The sequence below is a fragment of the Pristis pectinata genome, chromosome 19 (genome assembly GCF_009764475.1).
Source record: "Pristis pectinata isolate sPriPec2 chromosome 19, sPriPec2.1.pri, whole genome shotgun sequence".
In the NCBI taxonomy this organism is placed as follows: domain Eukaryota; kingdom Metazoa; phylum Chordata; class Chondrichthyes; order Rhinopristiformes; family Pristidae; genus Pristis; species Pristis pectinata.
The window spans coordinates 13,937,625-13,963,520 of record NC_067423.1 but is presented as its reverse complement, the minus strand read 5'-3'; the positions used below and the strand labels follow the sequence as shown (position 1 = coordinate 13,963,520).

At 41.3% G+C, this 25,896-nt stretch overlaps 2 protein-coding genes across 3 annotated transcripts in view; one reads left to right on the top strand and one right to left on the bottom strand.

The window, feature by feature from the left end:
* Positions 1–20,079, bottom strand: part of cep41 (centrosomal protein 41) — a 30,248-nt gene extending 10,169 nt beyond the window's left edge. Inside the window, exons 1-6 of the mRNA XM_052033814.1 lie at positions 19,920–20,079; positions 16,336–16,399; positions 6,200–6,247; positions 2,126–2,187; positions 1,445–1,511; positions 541–700 (exon numbers count right to left, since the gene is read on the bottom strand). Coding sequence (XP_051889774.1) covers positions 541–700; positions 1,445–1,511; positions 2,126–2,187; positions 6,200–6,247; positions 16,336–16,399; positions 19,920–19,952 — 434 coding nt within the window. The 5' untranslated portion in view covers positions 19,953–20,079. The remainder of the gene's footprint in view (positions 1–540; positions 701–1,444; positions 1,512–2,125; positions 2,188–6,199; positions 6,248–16,335; positions 16,400–19,919) is intronic.
* Positions 20,080–25,359: 5,280 nt separating this feature from the next.
* mest (mesoderm specific transcript) overlaps positions 25,360–25,896 on the top strand; it is a 28,981-nt gene continuing 28,444 nt past the window's right edge. For both annotated transcript variants that reach the window (XM_052033525.1, XM_052033524.1), the window contains exon 1: positions 25,360–25,837. The gene's annotated coding sequence lies outside the window, so the exon portion shown is untranslated. The remainder of the gene's footprint in view (positions 25,838–25,896) is intronic.

Below are 25,896 nucleotides of genomic sequence, written 5' to 3'. Positions count from 1 at the left end.
CCTGCTTCCTTTCCAGACCTGATGAAGGGTCTCAACCCAAAACATCGACTGTTTATTTCTTTCCATAGATGCTGCCTGACCTGCTGAGTTCCTCCAGCATTTTGTGTGTGTTGCTCCAGATTCCAGCATCTACAGAATCTCGTGTTATAAGTTTACATATGGATTTTTTGGGTATTTCAGAGCCATTACTTACAACCGATTTTAAACTGTGAGTGGAATCTGATTGAAATGCATTATACGTTAGTCACAGATGAATTATAATCATAATTTAATGCTTTATGTGGGACTGACCATAATCAAATCACTTGTTGAAATGACAAGGATTCTGTTCCTTTCAGACAGCAATAGTCCTACTAATTAAATCCAGCATTATACTGTTTTTATTTTAAAGTAATTACACATAGTTTACTACTTGCTAAATTGAAACTATAATGCCTAATTTTATAAAGTTTGCTACTAATTCTTATCAAGGTGCAGCTAATGCTACATGACAGAGAGAGAAATAGAATCATGATCTTTTGTCAGTAGAGGAATTCTTACCTTTGGAGGGTGGAACGAGCCGTAAGTGGTTTTTCACCTGACCCATCATCACTTATTAATTCTATTGGAGATTTCTGTGGAATTTCCACTGGACTTTGATCATCATTGGTCTTTATTGCACTCAGCTCAGGCTCAGTTGCAGAGACCACAGAATTCAAGCCTGAAGGAAACAACACTAAATTCAAACCAAGCAGGTAGTAGAGATTAGAACAAGTAGAATAAATAGGGGAGAGCCACTGATGGTGGTGTATTTGAACTTGATAAGGTCTCAAAAAGAGGTTAGAGTGCAAAATTAAAACACATGCAACTGCTTAATTATATTGGCACAGACAGAAAAATTGTTTGACATTCTGGAAACACTAGGAATAAAGGGGTCTTCTTCTAAGTGGCAAGCAATGATTAGTGGGGTGCCATAGGGTATGGGGCTGGGTCTCCACAATAAATATCAATGAGGGAATTAAATGTAGCATTTTGATTCTGCAGATGACACAAGGTTGGCAGAGACTGAGCTGCAAGGAGGTTGAAAAGACGTCCCCATGTCACATAGATAAGTTGGGCAAGTGAGCAAGCTCATGCCAAATGCAGCATAACATCAACTTGGGTCCTAGAAATAAAAAGACAAATTATTTTGCAAATGGTGAGCGATTGGCAAAGGGGAGAGGAGTGCATTAGGGACTCAAAGGGTTAACTGGTCTACTCTTGCTTCTATTATTTGTGTTTCTATGTTTGTGTTTCATAGCAGATTTCTATTTGGTAATGCAAAGAAAACAAAGTAAACAGATGTGATGCGTCATCCATTATTCTGCCCTCCTCCAATTATAAACATAGCAAGGTCATTACCAAAACTTCAACAAATTCTTTTGATTTTGGATAGTTCTACATTCATTTGATGATCTACACAAACCTTCCTCCTGTTGTAGGTCTTCAAACACCCCATTATCCTGTTCATTCACAGAAGCCACCTGTAGCACCTAGGTTCATCGCAAAAGTAAATTAAAGTGCTTTACTAAATTTCCTGAAAAATAAATATTTTAAAAAATTGAATTCCCTCACATCTTTGTCATAATTTCATACTTTTCCCCTTTTGCATTATACTACATATATAGAGCACAGGTTCCATTTAGAACTCAGATTAGTTCATTAATCAAAATGAAACGCAACTGAATCATATATTTCTTTGGAACAAGATTAGATTACAATCTTAAAATATTCTCAACATTGTAGTGTTTACTTCAGATCTGAGATGAAGAACTGAGGGATATTCATCTTTCAATCACACCTGTCACTTCTAAGGAAACCGTACCCTGTCTAAAAGAAACATGTTTAGGGCTTTAATCAATATCACATACAGTTTAGAAACTCCATCCCCCTCACTTATTCATCCTCAATAAATTTCAGACTGAACATTTAATACTATTAGTGTCAATTTTATTACTGCTGTTGCCTTAGAAAATAATACAATTTTATATTTCAATTACAATGAAGGGCATTCAAGCAAAATCTCAAACTGAGACCCTATTCTCCAGGTCATGGATTATATGGATCATGGTTGTGGCTTGTTGTCTCATGACGAAAGAACACTTACCAACTGGGCAAATGTAGTGACTTTCAATCTTTTGAACAATTCATCTCTTTTATATCTATAATCTATTGAGAAAAAATGAGATAAAATAGTGCAAGTATGAGAATTTACTCAACTACATTACAAAGTGTATATAAATTAAATTTGCAAAATCATCTTCTATGCACCAAATACAATCTTTGAAGTGTACCAGATGGCATCTACAATCCAGATGTCATGTGCTGCAGGAAAATCTCACAATGGAAATTTAAAGCACCCAGGTCAATTGCTAAATATTTAACTGAGACAAAATGCTTTATGAATTACATTTCCAGCAGTTAGATAAACTGATATTTAATCACAATTATACACAAATGTGGATTTCCAATCCATTTCTGTACTTCTGAGCATCTGTCAGCTTTGAGATCCATCCAACCTCACTGACCCTTTTTAAATATATTTACTGACAATCTCTCAATTAACCGAGCACCAAGCATGGGAAAACAGAACAAACAAACACTGCATAAAAGGGATAATTCTGAAAGCCATCTGAAAATTATTAATGCCCTGTATGTCAGGTAACTGCCAGGATATTTATACAAAACATAGTTCTTCCTCACAATTGTGTTAAGAAAATATAGAAGCACTTAACAGAGATTAGACTCATAGAACAGAAAAGCACAGGAAAAGGCCCTTTGACCCACCATGTATGTCCTAACCATGACGTCAATCTAACTAATCCCATCTGCCTGCATGTGATCCATATCTCTCTATTCTCTGGCTGTTCATGTGTTTATCTAAATGCCTCTTAAACATTGCTATTGTACCTGCTTCTACTACCTCCCCTATCAGCACATTCCAGGCACCTACCACTGTCTGTGTAAAAAAGATGCCCTGCAAATTTCCTTTAAAACTTTCCCTCTCTCACCTTAACCCAATGCCGTCTGGTATTTGACATTTCTAACCTGGGAAAAAGACTCTGACTATCTATCCTATCTATTCTTCTCTTAATTTTATCAGGTCACCTCTCAGCCTCCGATGCTCCAGAGAAAACAATGCAAGTTTGTCCAGCTTTTCCATACAGCTAATACTCGTCAATACAGTCAACATCCTGGTAAACCTCTCCAAACCCTCCACATCCTTCCTGTAACGAAGGATAAGCCCAAGTTTGTTCATTTTTTGTTTTAATGAACGACTAGGCTCCTTTGAATATACCACAGGTTATTAGTGCCTTATTTATATAAAGTCATCAAACTATTTAAAGGGATCCACCTAGAACTTCATCTGATTCTTGTGTTGGTTTACACACTAATTTTGCTTAATTTTGGGCCAAGTCAGAAATTCTCACTGTCCAACCAATTCCAGCAAGCCTGTCTTTGCAAATCTTATCTTCATGCAAATATAGTTCAAATAAATTTCACTAACACCTTCCACTTCAATTCATGTCACTGTATGAATTTTACACTCCTTTTAAAATTAAATACTTAAATTAGTTAAAACCAAAGCAGCTAAGATTTCTCTTACCTTGGGCTTGCTTGCTGTCACTTTGTGATCCTTCTTGGCTGATAGTCGACATATTTTATGTTTATTTTCAGACCAACTTTACAGCAAAAATAATTTTCTACCTTTACTCTGCTGATAAACCCCAAACTTACTGGTTTGATTTGCACCAGCATCAGTTTTTGGGTCTTCCTACAGTTGCTGAAATTGTACTCATCTACTCAAAATGTCATGCTAATTTTACACATCTTTTTATATGTAAAGGCTTTATCTTGTGCAACTAAAGGACCATTTATTTAAATCTATTCATGAAACACTCTGGTTACCTTGGACACAGTGAAGTACTGTGCTGACCAATGCAATTAGTTGCACAAACAAAGCAGACTGTATCGCTTATCCATGAGAAAATCTAGCAACTTTTCACAATCCATCTTCAATTCCTTTCACTAAAGGAAACTACCTGTACAGGTTTACAACTCTTAATAAATTACCTTTTGTAAAGCCACTGGGCATTTGTCAGGAAGTTGAACAGAGAAGTTATTTAAGACTCTTAGAAATCAAAATTGATATTCTTTTTGACAGATATAGGGCTCCCACAGTTTATCAAGCCTACTCAGAAAGAAATGGCTTTCACAAAATCCTTCTACATGAAACATTTTTACAAGGGAATTTTCAATTTCTAAACAGTTACATTACACAGTTAATGCATCATGGAGTAACAGCATTAGTCACCCCAAGCACGCTTACATGTCCTCTACCACTCGATATAACATTACCAGAGTCTAGATAGCAACTCATCTGATACACCATATAGAGTGAAAAACGATGTTTGGAATGCCATATAATTTATTTTTCCCTCTATTGCATTTTAATGTGGTTATATTCACGTCCATATTTTATAAAGCCACTGAACAGTTTGACGACATGACAAGGTATCTAATTCATTAGTTCTTGCAGTGCAATTAAGACAGCAAGGTTTCTTGAATGCTTCTTCCTTGAACAGAGGCCTGCCCAACCTGTGACCTCATCATCACATCTTTCCTTTTGCTGAACTCATCCTTTCACCAAACTCTTTTAACTCCACTCACTTCCCCCAAACTCAAAAGTCTGGCTAATGGGAACCTGCATGGCTCTAAGCTACACCTGTCTTTTGTTTTTAAAATTATGGACTTTGTGGAACAGCCCTTATTCAAGTCCTACTCATGCTACCCCTCACCACTTTTTCTGACCATTTCTGGTACACCTTTGGAATTTCTTTAACTTGTGGCGGATTTCCAGCCTGCTTTCACTTTTCCTAATTCTGATGAAAGATCATTGACCTGAAACGTTAACTCCTTTCCTCTCTCAGTAGATGCTGCCTGATGTGATGATTACTTCTATCATCTTCTATTTAGAATTTCCAGCAACTCAAGATTTGTTTTTTTTAAATAATAGTCAGGATGTTGTAGTTTTTTTTTTATTGCTGCTATTCCTCTCCCAGTTCCTTTCCACAACCCTTCCTCCCTCCCCATTCCCACCCTCTGCCCCTCCTCCCCCCCCATTTCATTTCACTTCCATCCCTACTTCTTTCCTCCTTCCCCCTGCCACCCTCCTCCCTCCTTTCTCCTGCAAATCGGTTGCACTAATTAAATGGTGGTATCTTACATCTAGCAACAAGGGGTTGGCTTAGTACCCAGCTGTCAAAGTTGCTGTAGGCAGGTCTGCCAGACATCCCTGTTGGGAAGATTGCTGAGAGAGATTTAAATTAATTCAGAGGGCAGCAACAGGCCAGCATTAGACTGGAAAACCTAGAGAGCCAGTTGGCTCACTCTGGCACAAATACTGTCCTTGGATGAATCAGCTCAGGTCAGCCTGGGACTGCATCTTTGTAATCAGGTACCTAGGTCAGGAAAATTATGTGGGAAACACTGCATCCTATACCAATGTTGTAAGGCCAGCCAACTTCCATTTAAACAGGTGGCAAGTAATACAGGTCTATTGGCAAACCTAGTTGTGCATGTATTCAAAACAACAAAATTAAGAGTTTGAAGTCAATTGTTGTGAAGTGATCTGTGATATACTTGGATGGGCAAGACAAAGGTGCCGATCAGGAGCAATGTTTCTGATGGTTTGTGTTTTTATTCTTAACTTTCCCACATAACACAAGTTACTGCACACATCAAAATAACTTAATGGCTATCTTAAAATTAATCACATTTTTCTATTCTCCCCACATTCCCATCAACTCCCCCTAGATTCGACCACTCACCTGCAAACAAGGAGCAATTTACAGCAGCCAAGAAAGCAAATATCCATATATTACATAAGATACATGGCATAGAAACAAGTTACTCAGTCCAAACATAATGCTACCATTTCTGCTCCACTCCAACCTCCTTTGCACTTTCCACATCTAAGTCCATCAGCATAACCCTCTTTTTCCTTCTCATATGTTCAGTTTTCCCTAAAATGCAACTGTATTTTTCACTTCAACGACTCCCTGTGGTAACAAGTTCAACATTCTCACCATACCTTTTTAGTCATGCAATATTTTATACCTTCAACTATTTTGCATTTGAGAAGAATTATTTCAGGGGAGGAATGGAAATAATTACTTACTTCTTCTTAACTCTTCAATTTTTTCCATGTACTTTGAAAGGCTGTGTCCTGCAAAATTAGAGAAGTTAAATCATTAAAAAAAAATCATACATTCAGATAATTATAATTTAGAGCCACCCATATCAAAATATTCTTCAGAATAGACCAAGTATAAATACCAAATCACAATGTTTGAGCATTTAACATTAAAAGTAGAATAACAATTTGCTAGTGAATTGCTTGGTAGCAAAAATTGAAATATGAAAGACTTCACAGTAAGGGTACAAATGTAAAATTTTATTTTTTTGTAAAACTCGACCTCTTTTCAAAGAGCTAGTTGAGCCCTTTTATTCGTTTTGAGAGAAAATTCCTAAGTTAACAACTTATTTCATATTACCATCAAAATATGTACTAAAAAATTGTAACTGACCCAAGAATCCAAAACTGGCTCACAGTGCAAAATGGGCTGCAGAGCTAGTCCTCTGAAGCCAATGAGGGAAAAAATTGAGCATAGTAACATAATAGAACATACGACTCTGATCCTGCTCTGCCATTCAATGAGATCATGGCTTATCTTCTTGTGTAAAATGGGCTGCTGATTCTCAAGAGAAGAAAGAGCCCACTGTGGAGTAGTAGCGCAGACCAATTTCGTAACTGTAATAACAACTTTGTGGATGGGATTAATGTTTTATTTGCATTCCTGTTATCCCCTTTGATCAGCTGTAAACGAAGTTGTATGACAATTTAATAATATCACAAATATCCAAAGATTAGAAAAGACCGAGTAGGGTCAACTAGTACTCCAGCATTACATTAAAAAGCAACTGGAATTTCACTACTCAAATTACAGAGCAGCTTCAGGTCAAAGACCCATCATGAGAACCCTGTTTCCCCCTCTAGATGCTATCTGGCCTGCTGAGTATCCCAATCATCTGAAGTATTTTACTTTTACAGAGTAGTGATAATGTAGGACTTCAGTTTGTCTAACTTAGGCTTGGATAGTATCAGTGTAAAGGATAAAGAGAAGGGTAGGAACCCCTGAAATATATAGGTTGATAGGGCTGTTGATTCAATTGAGGGGTTCAGAGAACAGCATTGTTGGGTTTCCCCGTGTTCTGAAAATTACATTTTTATTTAGCATCGAGTCCCTATTGATACATTCCAAGTTCTCACATTTATCACAATGTAACACAGTAAGTGTGATTTTTGTAGCTACCTCTTAAAGAGACAAACCATTATCCAAGCAACACCCTTCCAGCTACTGGAGTACCTCAAGGATCAGTTTGTGGCCCCCAATTATTTACCATCAATATTAATGACTTGAAGGAGGGGGGCGGGGGGGGGTCACAGTGCACGTTATCCAAGTTTGCCGATGATACAAAAAAAGGTGGGAGGGCATGTTACCAAGAGGATATTTGTACTCCTGAGGAGGATTCAGATAGGTTGAGTGGGTAGGTGAAAACTTGGCAAATGGAGTTTAATGTCGAAAAGTGAGAAGTCATGCACTTCAATAAAAGGAATCAAGAGGCAGACTATCCTTTGAATGGAAAGAAATTGCAAATGACTGTCACACAGAAGCAACTAGGAGTTCTTGTGCGCGAATAATAAAGTTGACAGCCAGGTGCAGCAGCACTTCAGAAGCCAATAGCATAATGGCCTTTATTTCAGCTGGTGTTTAAAAATAGAGAAGTATTGTTACAATTGTACAGGGTGTTGGTGAGGCTTCACTTGAGCACTGTGTACAGTTTTGGTTATGAAAAAGATGCACCCACATTGGTGGAAGTCCAGAAGAGATTCACTAGGATAATTTCCTGGGATGAGAGGTTCCTAGTCCTATCACAAATAGCTAAAAAAAAGTTATACTTGTAGTCTTTGTTTAGAAGAATGAAAGGTGATTTTATTAAAACATACAAGATCCTGCAGGGCATGAAATGGTAGATGTTGAGCTGCTTCGACTAGCGAGAAAGTCTCGAAAAGGGGTCAGGTTTACAAAATAAAGAGGCAGTTGTTTAAATTTCTTCTTGCAATGGGCAGCAAATCTCTGGAATTCTCTGCCCCAGAGGGTTGTGGAGACTAGATCAGTGGAGGTACTTAAGGAGGAGTTAGATACATTTTTGAAAGATCAGGGAATTGAGATATGTGGAGAACTGCAGAGAAGAGTTGAGGCCTGGGGCAAATAAGCAATTATGTATTAAATAATGGGGCAGGCTTCAGGGGCTAGATGGCCTATGCTTGCTCCTACTTTCTTGTGCGATAAGTGCTGGGAGGGGGTTGGGATAATGCTCTCAGGGTTCAGGAACTTGGATTGGTTGATAAAGAATAGTGCCCACAAGAAACATGTTGTTTGTGCAAGGGGCAACAGAGAACCTTCAGGGATACCCCCAGGTGCTCCTGGCAAGAGTTTGCCAGAAATATCTCTTTATGGAGTTGAATTCTTAGCTTTTCGAGAAGCATACATTGCAGACAGATAGCCATGTCTGCTCTGAGAGCTCTTGTGGTCTGACAGAAAAGTAGTTGAAGATCCCACTCCTTATTTGGTTATCTCCCTAATACAGCTTTGAGCACCAAACCAGGAGGTATGGCAAAAATCAGCATCCACAGTCTATACTAGGACACAGAGCAACCGCAATACCAATATTTGTGGTAAAGCAGTCAAGACATGTGGATGTTGTATTTGAAAATATAGGCAAGAGATCTCAGCGAGGATAAGGAATGCAGTTTGAGGAGTCATGGGAATGACAGGGAAAGGAATCATGGGAAAATTAGCCAAGCTGACCTTAGGCAAGTACAAAATTCAAATCCACAGACTATCTGGATCAGGCATACAATTTTAGCTCACAGGTAGTGATCCTATGACAAGAATATGTGCTAATGATCACAATGCAGGTTTATCAATTGGTGATTGAATATTTTACATAAGTATCTTGGCAGATACATTAGGGACATTTAAGAAACTCTTAGATAGACACATGAATGATAGAGACATGGGGGGGTGCTATGTGGTAGGGAAGAGTTAGATAGATCTTAGAGCAGGATAAAATGTAAGCACAACATTGTGGGCTGAAAGGCCTGTACTGTGCTATAATATTCTATGTTCTATCTGTCCATGGAAAGTGAAACAATACAGAAGCAAACCGAATGGAACCTAGGTTTCCCACCCCTACCTCATTTAGTTGCATTGAAAGCTTCCTCTGAACTAGTTATCCTTTGAAGTGACTCGTAGTGGTCCTTGCACCTCACGTCCAATTGGTCAAGCCTGAGAGAAGTTTCTGGGAGGTTACAGCAGGGCTATAATTGCACAATTCAACAGCACAACAGTGCACATTTCAACAGTACAACACTGCTGTTTTGCTTGACTGGAACACATTGGGCTAGAAATTCAAAGTTTTTACAACTTCAATTGTGAAGAAAAATTTCTCTGCAATTATATTTACATCTCCTCCTTTCCCATACTATAGGTAAGCCTTGTTTGCCCTCCATCCTGTCAATTCTCTGGTGATCATAGAATATTTTTATCTTTAGGGAATACAAGTCAAAATCAACATGTCTCATATCCCAGATATCATTCTGATGAATCCCCACTGAACAATCTCCAAGGCTAGAGCATCAATCCAAGTGGGAGTTGCTAAAGTGAAACACTATAGCACCTGACCAGTAGCAATACACAAAATGCTGGAGGAACTCAACGGGTCAGCCAGCATCTGTGAAGGGAATGGACAGTCAACATTTCGGGTCGAGATCCCTCATCAGGACTTCATTAAGTAAGTAGATTGGGATCTAATCATAAATGAATTGGCCAAGGAACAAAAAAAAACACAGAAACACACTAGTAACATGCTTAGCACTCAGAATCTGTTCCCAGGAACAAGATTGCTCGTGGAATCAGTACTAAAAAGGAATCATTATGACATTACATATGTAGCGATGTATTACTTTCAGAGCTGCTTTGTCAGGACCTGGCACAAATACATGCCCTCCCTGCTGCTGTATTGGGAACCAGCTGCAAATCTGTTCTCTATTGATGGTCCCACAGCAATGAAACGATGATCTCATCAACCCTTGGCTCTATGTGGAGTGAAAGCTCGAGACTACATGCAGAGGCCACCTATGAGGGCTGGCATTGGGTGTGCAGAGGCCACCTGTGAGCAAATACTCCTGCTTGTTTAAGATCTCATCTTGGCTGGCATGAAGAAGCCAAGCCATTGCTGGGGAGTGGCAGCAGTTGCTCCATCTGTAAATAGACAACGCGGATTCTACAATTTTTTTGTTATCTCCTACTGGACGTGATGGAAGCCACTTAATTAGCTGCACAGTTCTTTCCACGCTGGAGAATTCTCCATGATAACAAGTTCAATGCTCAGAAGTGCACAGCAGTCAGAATGGTAGGGGTTTGTACTCGGCTCTAGAAGCAGTGCACAGACAGGGAGGCACATACCTATGAGTCTTTGAACTGCAGGACCAATAGCACTATAATGATTCAGTGTTCTGGAGTGGGGGGGGGGGGGGAGCAATGAGAAGCAGGTTATCAACATAGCAAGAGATTGCTCATGGGGGTGGAGGGAAGTGTACAGTGGATACCCCTGGGGATTGTTGCTAGAACCAATGCTTTTTGTAATATATGTTATTGATATGAATGTGTACACAGGCTACAATGCAGGTGTAATAAATTGTGGGGATATTAAAAGAGATATTATAGGCTGGTGGAATGGGAGGATAAGTGGCAGATGAGACTTAATGCTGAAAAATATGATGTTACATTTTGGTAGGAAGAATGGGAAGAGGCAATATAACCAGGGAATATAATTCTCCTTAGAACAGAGGTTACAAGACCTGATTGAGTTATTTGAAAGTATGGATAGATTGGTGGAGGGTGTTACGGACTCAGTGAAAGTCCCTTTAAGATAGAGAGTGTGTGTGTATGTGTGTGTGGGGCGTGCTTACGTCAATAGAAGATAAAGGACGTAATGATGTTGTTGAAGAAGGAGAGAGAGAGAGAGAGAGAGAGAGCGCGAGAGAGAGAGAGAGAAGGGAGAGAGACACCAGCCTGCTTGTTTTCTCTATCGATGGATGAGAAACAATAACTGTGTTTGCCACTGAAATCCATGTATGGAAGTTGGAAGTAATCTGGTGGAGTTCACTTTGTTGCTGACCTGTAGAGGGAAACAGGTATTTGTGTGTGGACGACCATGATTCGGATGCTTTTCGGGGTGAGGAAGTCACTACCGAGTAAACACTGAAGTGTCGTTTGGGTTCCATAGTGGAACATTTGGATTTCGTATTTACTCTCTCTCTGTTTCTCTACGTCTACGTCTTATCTTCAGACAACGGTGGTTGTTGAAGAAGCCCTTGCTCATGTTTCACCTTATGGCTTGCGGAACTGAACTTTAAGAACCCTTCCTGAACTGGAAGTTTTGGACTTTGCCACACACACACACACACGAAGAGTTTAGCTTTGGGGTTAACGTTCGAGGTTTAACATTTTTGAATTCTAACATACTAACATTTCTACTTTTATTTTACGTATTATCATAAGTAGTAATTAATAAAATAGTTTTTAACACTGAATCATGCTCAGTGTGTTTCTTTTGTTGCTGGTTCGTGACAAGGGATAAAGAACTAGGGACACAGAATGATGGTGATTGACACAGGAACCAATAGTAACTGGAAGAAAATTTGTTTCTTGACTGAAATGGTCACCTGCAGAACACCTGCACTCTGCATCTCCCTGCTGCCAGTCACTTTAACTCCCCCTCCCACACTATCACTGATAATGACAGTCCTTGGCCTCCTCCACTGCCAGGAGGATCCCAAGCGCAAACTGGAGGAACAGCACCTCATTTTTCCATCTTGGAACCTTCCAGCCTAATGGCATGAATATTGAATTCTCCCACTTTAGGTAATCCCCACCCTCCTTCCCCACAAACCCCCCTCCCACCCCACCATGCTTCTTTTCTTCCCCTTCCTAGCCTCTTTTTTTCCTACCTTTCTCCCCCCTCTCTCTCCTTACCTTTGACCCATCCCCTGGTGGATCTGCTCTCCCCTCCTCCCCTGCACCTGCCAATTACTATCTCTTACCTGCATCTACCTATCACCACCCTGTGCCCACCCTGCACCCCCCCTCCCTTTGTCCACCTATCACTGCTCTGCTTTTCCCTCCTATATATTAGGCTTCCCCCTTTCCCAATCTTCAGTCCTGAAGAAGGGTCCTGACCCGAAACGTTGACCAACTGCTTTCCTCCACGGATGCTGCCTGGTCTGCTGAGTTACTCCAGCATCATAGTGTTTTTCATTTGTTCAAGTATTTTCCCTTGCCTGAAATCAGATTGTTCCTTATGGATAGCAATGCCAGCTGCTAAATATCTTCTATGCATGATTTTTGTCCAAGGCTGTGCTAGTGAGAGATATCAATGCAATCCCTCACTAATGTATCAAATTTTAACTTTTTGGAGTGTCATGTGCATTTCTTCCTCCTCAGCATCGTTACCAAGCACCTAACCATTTTATGCCTTCAGGCTAACATCAGGATTATCTTCTTGAAGATCAGATATCTTTGCTGACTCTGCCTTGATTAGGATGCCTTGGAAATACTGCTTGCTTGAGATCTCATCAGATGGAGTCTGCCATCCTAGTCCATCAGGGGCAGCCCCAATTTGCTTCACAGTTAACCTTAAGAGGTTTGTTGATTTCATATGTAGTCACTGTGTCCTGTCTACCTGCTTCTACTGCTGATTCTGCTTCAAGTCCTTGATGAAATCTTGCTCACTGTTCATCTCTTTTATTATCTATTCTCTAGTCATTTCCTCTTTTTAGTCATGGAGACCATTTCCCATCTACCAGCTGGACTTGGATATCCATATTTTTCTGCCAGGCAAATACAGTACCTTCTGGTTCCTATACTTAATGGCTAGAGAGATGGTTGAACATCACAGATCTACTACAAAGAGAGTTTCTGAGGTAACAACCCAATAGCTTCAACATTACCTTAGGGATGAAGTAAGGCTACATTTTGTTGCTATGAAAGAAACCATAATAAGAAGCTCTACTTGATGCAGCTCTACAAAACTCTGGTTAGACCACACTTAGAGTACTGTGTCCAATTCTGGTCGCCTCATTATAGGAAGGATGTGGAGGCATTGGAAAGGGTGCAGAGGAGATTTAGCAGGATGCTGCCTGGATTAGAGAGTATGGATTATGAGGAGAGACTAAAGGAGCTAGGGCTTTACTCATTGGAGAGAAGGAGAACGAAAGGAGACATGATAGAGGTATACAAAATATTAAGAGGAATAGATAGAGTGGACAGCCAGCGCCTCTTTCCCAGGGCACCAATGCTCAATACAAGAGGGCATGGCTTTAAGGTAATGGGTGGGAAGTTCAGGGGAGATGTCAGAGGGAAGTTTTTCACCCAGAGAGTTCTTGGTGCGTGGAATGCGCTGTCTGAGGTGGTGGTGGAGGCTGATACATTGGTCAAGTTCAAGAGATTGTTAGATAAGCATATAGAGGAATTTAAAATAGAGGGATATGTGGGAAGAAGGGGTTAGATAGTCTTAGGTGTGGTTTGAAGGTCAGCACAACATGGTGGGCCAAAGGGCCTGTATTGTGCTATGGTTCTAAGAAGGAAATTTGATGGATGCTCACATTCCTATTTGGGGATTATAATGATGGCATTAGTTTGCTCTTGAATCTGATACAAGGGAAGATAGAATGGTAGACCATAGCAATTCAAAAGTTTGGACTGAAAATAAGCAATGTCAAAACAAAGTTAACGGAAATGAATCAGACGACGAACAAGTCTGTTAATGAAAATAATCACACCATGGAAATAAATTAATTGTCCTACCCAGAAAGCAAAATGGCAACAAAGACATTGAAAGAGAAGTCAGATAGTCAACAATGATAATCTGCTCTTTACCATACTACTAAACATCAAAGCATCAAAACAAGTGGGAGTAAAAGCAAAGCTGGGAATCTTCAAATGGGAGCATCCTCAGCTTGTTGCTCTATAATTCAAAGTGCTGCAAGCTTACAGTAGGAATAAATTACAAGCCAAGACCTTCCACAGCAAATGTGGAATTAATCCTCGGTATTATCCAGCCAGGAAAAATATCAATAAGTCACATCAGAGGAGAATTATAAATCCCATTGTCCAAAGAGTGAGAAGTATTTGGAGATGAATTTATGCAAGTGTGCTGAGTGTTAGCTGATGCCTACCATAAACAGTCCTGCATCCAACACCAGATTAGAATATAGAAAAGATAGCCCCATAGAAATATGGTAGAAACAGCAGAGAAAGAGATGATCCCGAGGTTGGATACCATTATCAGAGACACTTTCTCATGAGAGACACAAAGAGATTTGAATAAATAACTACATTAGGAACGCAAGAAGTCTCAGAGGCAGAATGGCCTGGTTACACGACTTGATAATCAGTTTATAACATCTCCATAACTTGTTAATCACTGGCTGTAACACATTCCTACATTCCCTTTTATTCTGAGGAGCAGAAGCATACAAATTGCTGTATTGAGAATATTTGCTCAAATGGCTTTTGCTGGTGCTACTTTGTTACAAGAACAGCCTATTCTAAATCCATTTCTCAGCTTTTTGCTTGCATTCAGTAGACTACAAGAAGAATTTATCCAGTTCCTTCTTCAATGCCACGTTTGACTTAGCATTACTTGACATTCATTGCAAAACAATCCATATCTGGTCTGCAGCCTTTGATAAGGCGACTGCACTGTCCTCCTCCAATATCTTTCTTCTGTTTGGGTGGGATTGCATTCATCTGGCTCCAGTCACATCTATTCAGTCTTTTCCAGAAAATTCCCAGTCATGGCTTCTCTTTCTAGTCTGCTATATAGCCTCTAGCATGACAAAAAGATCTCTCCTTGTCCACTTCCCTTCTCATATCTACACCTTATCCCTTGGCAAGTTCATCTAAAAACAGGGCATTGGTTTCCTCATATTTGCTACTGATACTCAGCTTTACTTCACCAACATCTCTTTTGTCCACTAAATTGTGTCTAAATTATCAAAATGTTTATCTGGCATCTATGACATGTTGATCAGAAATTTCCTTTGATGAATCAAAGCCAATATCTTCAATGAGAAAAGCAAATAACTGCAGATATGATCAAAAATCATCAGCATCAGTTTCTCTCTCCACAGATGCTGCCTCGCCTACCAAGTATTTCCAACATCTGATTTCACTTAATTATCTTCAGTGCCTAGTTAACTGAACTTCTCCCTCTCCCACTTGAAAATGACTCAAATTCTTCAGATGACTACTTATTAACCTGAAACCTTAAGTCTAGCTCTCCCTCCATAGATGCTACCTGATCTGCTGAGTATTTCCAGAATTTTCTCTTTTTATCTCAGAATCTTCAGAACTTGATTCATACCTGACCCAGAGATGTTTTGGACTTCATATCCAACCCATGCTAATATGGCCTTGATCCATCTCTAGAATTTTCCATCCCTACCACAGATCACATGCTGGTGGAATGTTCCTATGTGCCTATGCTACTACCAGACTTGGCTATTCTAGCACACTCCTTGTTAACCTCTCTCATTCTACTCTTCCTTAACTGAAGATCATCCACAACTCTGCTGCCCATGACCAAACTTTCACCAAATCTTGTATATCCATCACACATCTGCTTGCTGACCTACATGAACTTCCAGATAAACAATGCTTCCACTTACAACCATTATTCTCATTTTTAAATCCCTCCATGGCCTTGCCCCACACCAGCTCAGTAATCCACTCCTGTCCTATTACCTCCCAGAATATCCTTGGTCCCTACAGTTATGGACTTTCAAAAACCCCAGATTTAAGCTTTCTACTATTGGCAGCTGTGCCTTCTGTTACCAAGACCCTGCACTGGAACTCCCTCCTTAAGCTTTTCTAATATCTCTATCCTCTTTCCATATTTTTTCTTTAAAACATATGTCATCCACCCAGCTGTTGGTTATATGACCTTAAATGACAAAACATCAATTTCTTTGTTTGGTAAAGCTTCTGTGAAGCACCTTGGGGATGTTTTTGTCACATTAAAGATGAAAATAAATTGTTGTTGAACAATTTATTTATGTTGAGAAGTTATTTGTTAATCTTCTTCTCGAGATTATAAATAATTATAATAATTCTGTCAACTTACCAGTATCAATCCGTGCTCGGACATATCTGTACTTTGGATTTGGTACAACTCTTTTCTTTAGAAACTAGAGAGAGAAAAAATTACAATGACAAAATAATTGCAATAAAACTACAAAAAGACCCAATTGAATGCCTAAACATTGGGCTACATTATAAAACCTCAAGGAATTACACGCCCAGATGAAGAACAGGATAGAAAGAAACTGGCACTGGGGGAAGCAGGAAATTGGAGAGGAGGAAAGCAAGTTCTAGGGAGGAAGGAGTGGCTTGAAAGACATAGAGAAATAGGGTGAAGGCAGCATGGAACAGGGTCTCAAGGACAAGGGATGAGAAGCTGTAAGAGCAAGAAAAGAGTTGGAAAGACAGGAGTGTAGTGATGTGTATTAAGGGTCAGGGCAGGTGATGAACAGGCAAGAAGTGGAGGCAAAGAGGCAAATGTAGGCATACAAGAAATGAGTGAAGGTGACGGAAGAACAGGGATGTGAAAATGTACTGAGGTTTGAAGGACAAAAGCATATGTGTTATAGTGCCTGGAATTGGGTCAAGGCACATAGGTCTGAGGATTGGGAGTACGAAAGGATAAGTGCAGGGGTACAGGGCCTATGGCAGCAAATAAGGTGATAAGATGTAGGTAAAGGGGTAATATCTGAAGTTTGAAGAGGCAAAGCTGGAGCTGAATAAAGAGACAAGGATTAAGCAGGTTAAAGAGTGAAGGATGAAGTGGATAGTAAGGGTTGTGGTTGAGGCCAAAGCCAAAGACCTGGGCAAAGTCAAATGGACCTGGCAAAAGCAAATTGGAAGCAAAGTCTACATCCAGCAAGTGAGATGTCATTCAAAAGTAAAATAATGAGAATTCAGGGCCAATGTGTTCTCAAAGGGTGAAAGGTGGATAAATTCCCAGGACTTGAGATGTATACCAGACTGCTATGGGAGATAAAGGAGGAGATTGTTGGGGTCCTGACAGAGATTTTTAAATCTTCGCTAAGCACAGCTGATTGGAGGACAACAAATGTGGCACCTTTATCCAAGAACAGCAGCATGCTTAAGCCAGGTAATTATAGGCCTGTGAGTCTAATGTTAGTGGTAGGGAGAATTTGTTTGGGGGGGTAGGGGTGGATCCTGTCTGACTAATTTGCTAAAATTTTTCAAAGTAGTAACAAAATATATTGGTGAGGTCAGTGCAGTTGACGTAGTCTACATGGTCTTCAGCAAGGTCTTCGACAAGAATCCACATGAGGAACTGGATCAAACATGTTAAAGCTGATAGGATCCAAGGCAAATTGGATCCAAGTTTGGCTTGGTAATAGGAAGCAGAGGGTGATGATGGAAACTTGTTTATGTGAGTGAGGAATGAGCCAGTGATCAATGTTGTACCACAGGGTCACAAAACAATACAGCACAGAAATAGGCCCTTTGGCCTGCCAAGTCCACACAAACTATCACTCCCATTTTTAAATTAATCTTACCCTAACCCACTTTATTCTTCCCACATTCCCATCAGCCTCTTACCCCCCCCCCCCCCACCCACCCCTTATTATACCACTCACCTACACATTAGGGGCAATTGCAGCCAACTAACCTAATAACCCATGTGTCTTCTTTGGGATGTGGGAAGAAACTGGAGCACCCAGAGGAAAGTCATGCAGTCACAGGGAAAACATGCAACTCCACACAGGCAACACCAGAGGTCAGGATCAAACCCAAGTCTCTGGAGCTATGAGGCAGCAGCTCCACTAGCTGTGCCACTGCATGACCCTTACTGTTATGTATAGTAATAATTTGGATATGAATGCAGGACTACACTTGCAGATGACACAAAAATTGGTGATATCGTTCATAGTAAGGAGAATCATTTTAGACTATAGATACTAATCATTTGGTAAGACAGATAGAACAATGGTAGATGGAATTTAAACCAGATAAGTGTGAGGTGATGAACTTTGGGAAGAGTAATAAGCGTAGGGCATACACATGAATGGTAGAACCTTTAGTACTCTGAGGAAAAAAGGATCCTTGAATAAGTCCAAGAATCATTGAAGGTGGCAGCACAGGTTAAAAAAAAAGGTGGAGAAGAAAGCTTGCAGGATGCTTGCCTTCATTATCTGGGATAAAGAATTTAAGAGTAAGGAGGTTAAGTACAACTTTATAAAACATTGGTTAGGCCACAACTGGAGCACAGTGTACAGTTCTAGTCAACAAACTACAGGAAGGACATGATGCACTGGAGAAGGTGCAGAGGAGATTAACTAGGATGTTGCCTGGATGGAGCACTTCGGTTATGAGGAGCAATTGGATAGTTTGTGTTTGTTTTCATTGCAGCAGTGGAGGCCTGATAGAGATATACAAAATTATGAGGGGAATGAATAGGATGGATAGTAGGAAATCCTTCAGCCTGGCAGAGGTCCAAAATTAGATGACATAGGTTTAAGGGGCAAGAGGTTTAGAGCGGATCTGAGGAAGAATTTTTTTTCCACCCAGAGGGTGGTTGAAGTCTCGTACACACTGACTGAGTGGGTGGTGGAAGCAGAAACTTCCATAAAATTTTAGTAGTATCTAGACAAGGCAATGGAAGGCTATGAACCAAGTGCAGGTAAATGGAATTAGTCAGCACAGACTCGATGCTTATGGCTGTATGGATTCAGGACAGTGGTATACAAGTGTATTGGAAGAGGCAAGAACTGCAAGTACATTTAGAACAGCTCAGGAACAGGCCCTTTACCCCATGATATCTGTGCTGACCATGATGACAAATGAAACAAATCCAATCTGCCTGCATATGATCTATGGCTTAAAGAGCTGAAGGTGTGCGGGTGAGAAATGCAAAGCTATGACTGGATAGGGCAGAAATGACAAGAGTTAAGGACAGGGATTGAATGGTAAAGGCAGATGTGGGGTGGACTGTTACCTTGGACGCATCTGTGATACTGCTGCAGGCAAGTTCTTCATTGTACTTTTACCTCACTGTACGTGTGCACATGACAATAAACTCAACTTGACTTGAGGTGCAAAGGAGGAGTGAAAAAAAGGGGTTCTGCAGCTGATGACTGGGGCTGGGTATGGTGGGTAGAGGGTGGGGTATTGCAGCCTTTCGCTGACAGGAGGCTAACGGTGAAGGAGTGGGGGGGGGGGTGGTAGAGGGAGGGGCCCTGCAGCTGATGACTGGGGCTGGGTATGGTGGGTAGCGGGTGGGGTATTGCAGCCCTTCGCTGACAGGAGGCTAACGGTGAAGGAGTAGAGGTAGTTGAGGGGTGGTAAAGGGATGGGGGGGGGGATTGGTGGTAGAGGGAGGGGCCCTGCGGCTGATCACTGAGGCTGAGACGCCGGGGGTCGAGGCGGGGGTGTTGGGAGTTCCGCAGCAACACCTGATACAAAGCGCTTGCGCGGCAGCGGACAGAGAGGATGGGACTCCACTGCGATGTGATCCACGGACAAAGTGCCATCTTCTCTCCAAACCCGGCCATACCCAGTGTTATCCAGGGTGAGGGTTAGGGCGCTGAAGCGTTACAGCAGCACCCGGGGTTCCGGGACCGCCAGCCAGGAGTCTCAGAACAAAACCGCTATTATCGGCGTATCGTTCCCACTCACCTCAGGATTCCCGATCGAACTCTTCAGCGACATATTACTAGATCCTCGTACCCGCCCCCTGAAACTTGAATCAATCTACAAAGACATCAACGCACTGGTGGACCCCGCAGAAGCAACCGTCGCTGATATTCAAGCATTTTCGCGATTGGTTCATGTCTTTGAAAGTGACCAATGAGAGTGCTGTTTATTGCGAGGTGAGGCGGGTTGCCGTTGCTGGGGGAGGGATGCAAAAGGCGAGCGGCAGGCGGCGGTTGCCGTGGCAACGGCCGGGATGCCGCCGGCGGCACTGGTGGGAAGTGTGGTCCGCGGTAAGGATTGCTCGACTCATTTAGTTCATTTACTTTTTGTTATTTTTCTGCGTGGCCTCATATTGTGATGAAAAGAGTTATTGTTTCGATATTTGTTTAACTTGCACTTGGAAGGAAATAGCTTCACTTAGCTTGGTGTGGTGCTTCGAAGCCAGGGATGTTCATAGAGTCAGCAGCACAGAAATGTGTCCATACCGACCATCAGGTCCTATTTACACTAATCCCATTTATCAGCACTTGGTCTGTATCCCATTGGTATTGGTTTATTATTGTCACTTGTACTGAGGTACAGTGAAAAACTTGTCCTGCACACCGATCGTACAGGTCAATTCATTACACAGTGCAGTTACATTGGATTAGTACAAAGTGCATTGATGTAGTACAGGTAAAAACAATAACAGTACAGAGTAAAGTGTCACAGCTGCAGAGAAAGTGCAGTGCAATAAGGTGCAAGGTCACAACAAGGTAGATCGTGAGGTCATGAGTTCATAGGTCATAGTCCATCTCATTGTATAAGGGAATCGTTCAATAGTCTTATCATAGTGGGGTAGAAACTGTCCTTAAGTCTGGTGGTACGTGCCTTCAGGCTCCTGTATCTTCTACCCGATGGAAGAGGAGAGAAGAGAGAATGACCCAGGTGGGTGGGGTCTTTGATTATGCTGGCTGCTTCACCAAGACAGCGAGAGGTAAAGACAGGAGTCCAAGGAGGAGAGACTGGTGTCCGTGATGCGCTGGGCTGCATCCACAACTCTCTGCAGCTTCTTGCAGTCCTGGGCAGAGCAGATGCCGTACCAAGCCGTGATGCATCCAGATACGATGCTTTCTATGGTGCATCGATAAAAGTTGGTGAGAGTCAAAGGAGACAAACTGAATTTCTTTAGCCTCCTGAGGAAGTAGAGGCGCTGGTGAGCTTCCTTGGCCGTGGCATCTATGTGCCTTGGCAATTCTTGTGCTCATCTAGATGCTTCGTAAATGTTATGAGAGTACCTACCTCCAGCACCTTCTCAGGCAATTGAAACCATTATTTGAATTAAATAAATCTCTTCCTCAGATCCCCCCTAAACCTCTTACTCCCCTCCTTAAAGCCACATCCTCTGGTCTCGGACACCTCTGTCATGGGAACAAGTTTGTTATTTTCTACCATATCATTGCTTCTCTTTTGTATGCTTCTATCATGCCCCCCACCCCGCCTTCTCTGTTCCAGAGAAAACAAACCCAGTCTATTCAATCTCTCCTCAAAATGCAGGGATCAATTTAAGATGATTGGCAAATTAAAGCCACTGGCATGCAGGCAGCACAGGGTGCATCTGGTAGAGCCACTGCCTCACAGCATCAGAGACCTGGTTCAAACCCGACCTCAGGTGCTGTCTGTGTGGAATTTGCAAGTTCTCCCTGTGACTGCGTGTTTCCTCCAGGGTCTGGTTTCCTCCTACATTCCAAAGGTGTGTTGGTTGGTAGGTTCATTTAGTTCAGTTCCCAGTAGAATCCCATTCTAGACCCAAGTACCAAATGAGCGGCCTCCATCTCCACAAGAGCATCCTCTATTCCTAGGTCACAACACAACTGTAAATTGCCCCTACTGTGTAGGTGAGTGATAGAATTTGGGGTGGAGGAGTTGATGAGAATATGGGGAGGATAAAAAATAACAGGGTAAATGTAGGATTAGTGTAAGTGGGTGTTTGACGGTCAGCATAGTCAGTAGATTGAAGGGCCTGTTTCCATGCTGTATGTCTCTATGACTCTGAGATATGATTTTTTAAAATATATCTGCAGTGGGTTGTTAAGATCTGAAATAAAAAAACAAAGATACTGGTAAATAAAAATACTTGAGTTTACATAGAGCCTTTTACACACTTTTTTCTGAATAGCGCTAAGCATCTTACAACCAATTAAAAATGTAGTTACTGTTGTAGGAAACCATCAGGAGACAGAAACAGAAGTAATGTTATGATCTGGAATAAAGGGTGGTGAAAACAATTACATAATCACTTTCAGAAGTAATTTTCGGTGATTGACTTGCAAAAAGTCAATTTTTCCTTAAGGTTAAAATTGACAGTGATACTTGTAAGGAGTTGCCTTTCAAAGTGCAGGAACATGCATGATGAACCGAGTGAAGTCCCTCTGCTTTTTATTCATTAATGGATTTGAATAGTCAAATGGGGTTCGAGGGGAAAACAGCTCCCATGGTTGGAAACAGATCTTGCAGAAAGGATGGTTGTGGTTGTGAAGATCGATCCTCCCAGCCCCCAGAGCATCACTGCAGAAACTTCTCAGGGCAGCATCCTTGGCCAGCATTTATTGCTCATTGCCGGTTGCCATTGATGGTGGTAGCAAACTGCCTTCTTGAACTGCAATAGTCTTTCTTGGAAAAGTACTCCCACAGGGTTGCTAGTAGATACTTCCAGGATTTAAACCAAAGAAGAGCAGCTTCTTTATTAGTCAAGATCTTGGTAGGGAATCAGCAAATGTTGGTGATTTAAAGAGCAGTGAATCTCAGCTCACCACTGAATTTCAGCTTCTCCTTTTCATGTTTGGCCCAAGGCTGTGGTTTGGTACTGAGTGGGGCTGTGAGCTGTATAATTTTAGAATTCTTTGGGACCTGCAGAAGAAAAGCCAACTACCATTTGATTCTCTTCCTAATCTTGCTTATTTCTCCCCATTAGTTGGTTTCCACAGTATTATCAATTGAGGTGACTTTCCAATCCATTGAATGTTTAGAGCTATTAAATGGGAAGCACCAGAATCTGAAAAATCTTTAATTGTTTCTTTTAAATAAATTGCTTCAGAACAAATAAGTGACTCAAATCTAAACTTAGATCAGAATCGTTCCACTAAGCCACTGGAAGCACAAAGTCAGAACTATAACTATCCTCAAGTGCAATGTCCTTTTAAAAAAAAATTTCAAATGTGCATTCTGTTTACTCTTTTACATTTAATTGTTTTCCCTTCCTTTTCAACATTAACAAAAACACTCCAACTTTAATGACAGCTGCACCTTTGAGTGCGACCATGTTCCACCAGTTATGCCAGGATGATCCATCTTGGCTTTCTTCTGAGATTCCCATCATCACAGAAGTCATACTTCAGCCAATTCAATTCACTCCATGTGACATCAAGAAATGGTAGAAGACACTGGGTAGAACATAGGTTATAGGACCAGACAACATCTCAGAAGACTTGTGCTCCAGAATAAATATACCCTGAGGCAAGATGTTTGAGTACAGTGCTTGTTCTGTAGGAATGAGGATGATTTGCTTCCACTCCAGTTTTGTGGATTCTGATGTGACTGAGGCCAACGTGGGACCTACAAGCTCTGTCACAGGCGATGGAACAGATCCTTGGCAGGGTGGGCACTCCTTTTGCTCTTTATACAAGTTTCTGTGTGCTCCCCATGAATGGACTCAAAGTTCTCAGTGGCATCCAAATGCTCCTTTTCCATTATGAATGTTGATGGGATGGGTATTTCCAGGAGTCAGTGGGGAAGTGGCACTTATTCAAAGAGACTTTGAGACTATCCGTGAATGTATTTCTTTGACCACCTGGTCATCTCTTGCAATGACATAGCTTGGAACAGATTGTCTGTTTTGGGAGTGGTGTTGGGCATGTGGACAACATGACCAACCTAAAGGAGCTAACTGAGGATGTTGACCTGGGAGAGGAAGTTGATGATGGTTAACTTTTCCTGTCACTGGTTTTGGAGGATTTTGTGGAGAGAACATTAATGGTGTTTCTCCAGTGTTTGAGGTACCTGCTGTGAGTAACGAAAGTCTAAGAAGCATACAAGAATGGAGGAATCACTAGTGCTCAGTAGACCATTAGCTTTGTGATGGGTTAGAATCTTCAAACTCACCTTTTCTCAAATGGCCAATGGTTGTGGAGACAATGGTGAATTTCAACATTAAATGTCTGCCTTTGCTGAGACAGTAGCTCCTGAGATGCTTGAAGGGGTTCGTGTTTTCCAGGGTCTCATTGTGAACCTTAAATGTCAGGAAATAGTGTTGTACAACGGAACAGGTGACCTTTGTTTTGTGGATATTGAGTATCCTTCAGTGAATGACAACAATTCCAGTTCATTTACAACATGGGCATCTGCTCGAGTGTGGACAGTCGTATAAAATGGCCTGTTCACAAAAAGCAGTATAAATCCAATCCTGCTAACTACTGCCCAATTGGTTTGCTCCCAATGAACTGCAAAGTTTTGGAAGCTGGAATTGACTTTATGAACAAGTTGCACTGATTTTCCAATAACCTGCTCAGAGATGCTTAGTTTGGATTTTACCAAGACCACTGGACTTCAGACCTCAACAGAGCCTTGGTCCAAACATGGAGCAAAGAGATAAATTCCAGAGGTAAGAGTGACAGTCCTTGATATCCATGTACTTTTTAACCGAATGTGACATCAAGGTGCCCTAGTAAAACCAAAGTCAAATGGGGTTCGAGGGGAAAACAGCTCCCATGGTTGGAAACACAGCTTGCAGAAAGGATGGTTGTGGTTGTGAAGATCGATCCTCCCAGTCCCCAGAGCATCACTGCAGAAACTTCTCAGGGCAGCATCCTTGGCCTAGCTATCTTTAGAAGCCGCTTCAAAGATCTGCCTTTAAAAGAAGGCAGTCAAGCACCATTTTCTCAAGCACAGAGAGAGAAGGGTAATAAATGCTAGCCTTTCCAGCATTGCTCAGATCCTGTAAAATTAATAAACAGTAAAAAAAAATGAGCAGTGGGGATGTTTGTTGATGATTGCACCATGTTCAATTCCATTTGTGACTCTTCGGCAAATAAAGCTGTCTATGCCTCCATGTTGCAAGATTGAGACAATATTTAGATATAGGCTGATAAGTAGCAGGTAACATGCATGGCACAGAATTATCACCCCCGACAAGAAAGTCTAACCACCTAAACTTGACATTCAGTAGCACTAACATTTTCAGTTGTCCATCATCAACATAACTCGGGTCACCATTAACTAGAAATTTAACTGGAGCATTCACATGTTGAATGCTACTAGAGGTCAGAGGCTGGTATCCTGCGGTCAATGACTTATGTGTAACTGCAATCACTTATGTACATTCAGTTGCAGGAGCGGCCCGACAGGCCGTGCTCAGTAGATACTTCAGAAATAGTTGCAGGAGTGAGCTGAACGGCCCCTCGAACCTATTCTGCCACTCATCAAGATCATGGCTGATCTTCTACCGCAGTGTCACTTTCCAGCACTATCCCCAAGTATATTGATTCCCTTATGCCCAGAAGTCGATCGGCCCATGTGTGTTTGAATGAACAGAACGACTGAGACTCCTGCCTTCTGAGGTCGAGAATTCCAAAAGTTTGTCACTCTCTGAATATTGAAATTTCTCCTCGAAATATTCCTAAACGACCTACCCGTTCCCCAGATCCTAGACTCCTCAGCCAGGGTGAATATCTTCCGCGCATTAAAAAAAAGATTCTGGAACTCTAAAACAAAAACAGGAAGTGCTGGAAATACTCAGCAAGTCCGTGGGAAGAGGTTTCAGGTTGGAGACCCTCTTTCGTGCATGTAGCCAGTCAAGCCCAGCGGTGCCAGAGGATTGAAGTGCATTTTGATTCCTGCACTGTTCCTCTTTCGGGGAAAAAAAGGTAGCTTTTTTTTGTTAAACTTCCTGTAGTTATTTTAGAGAGAAAAAATAACGCAAAAC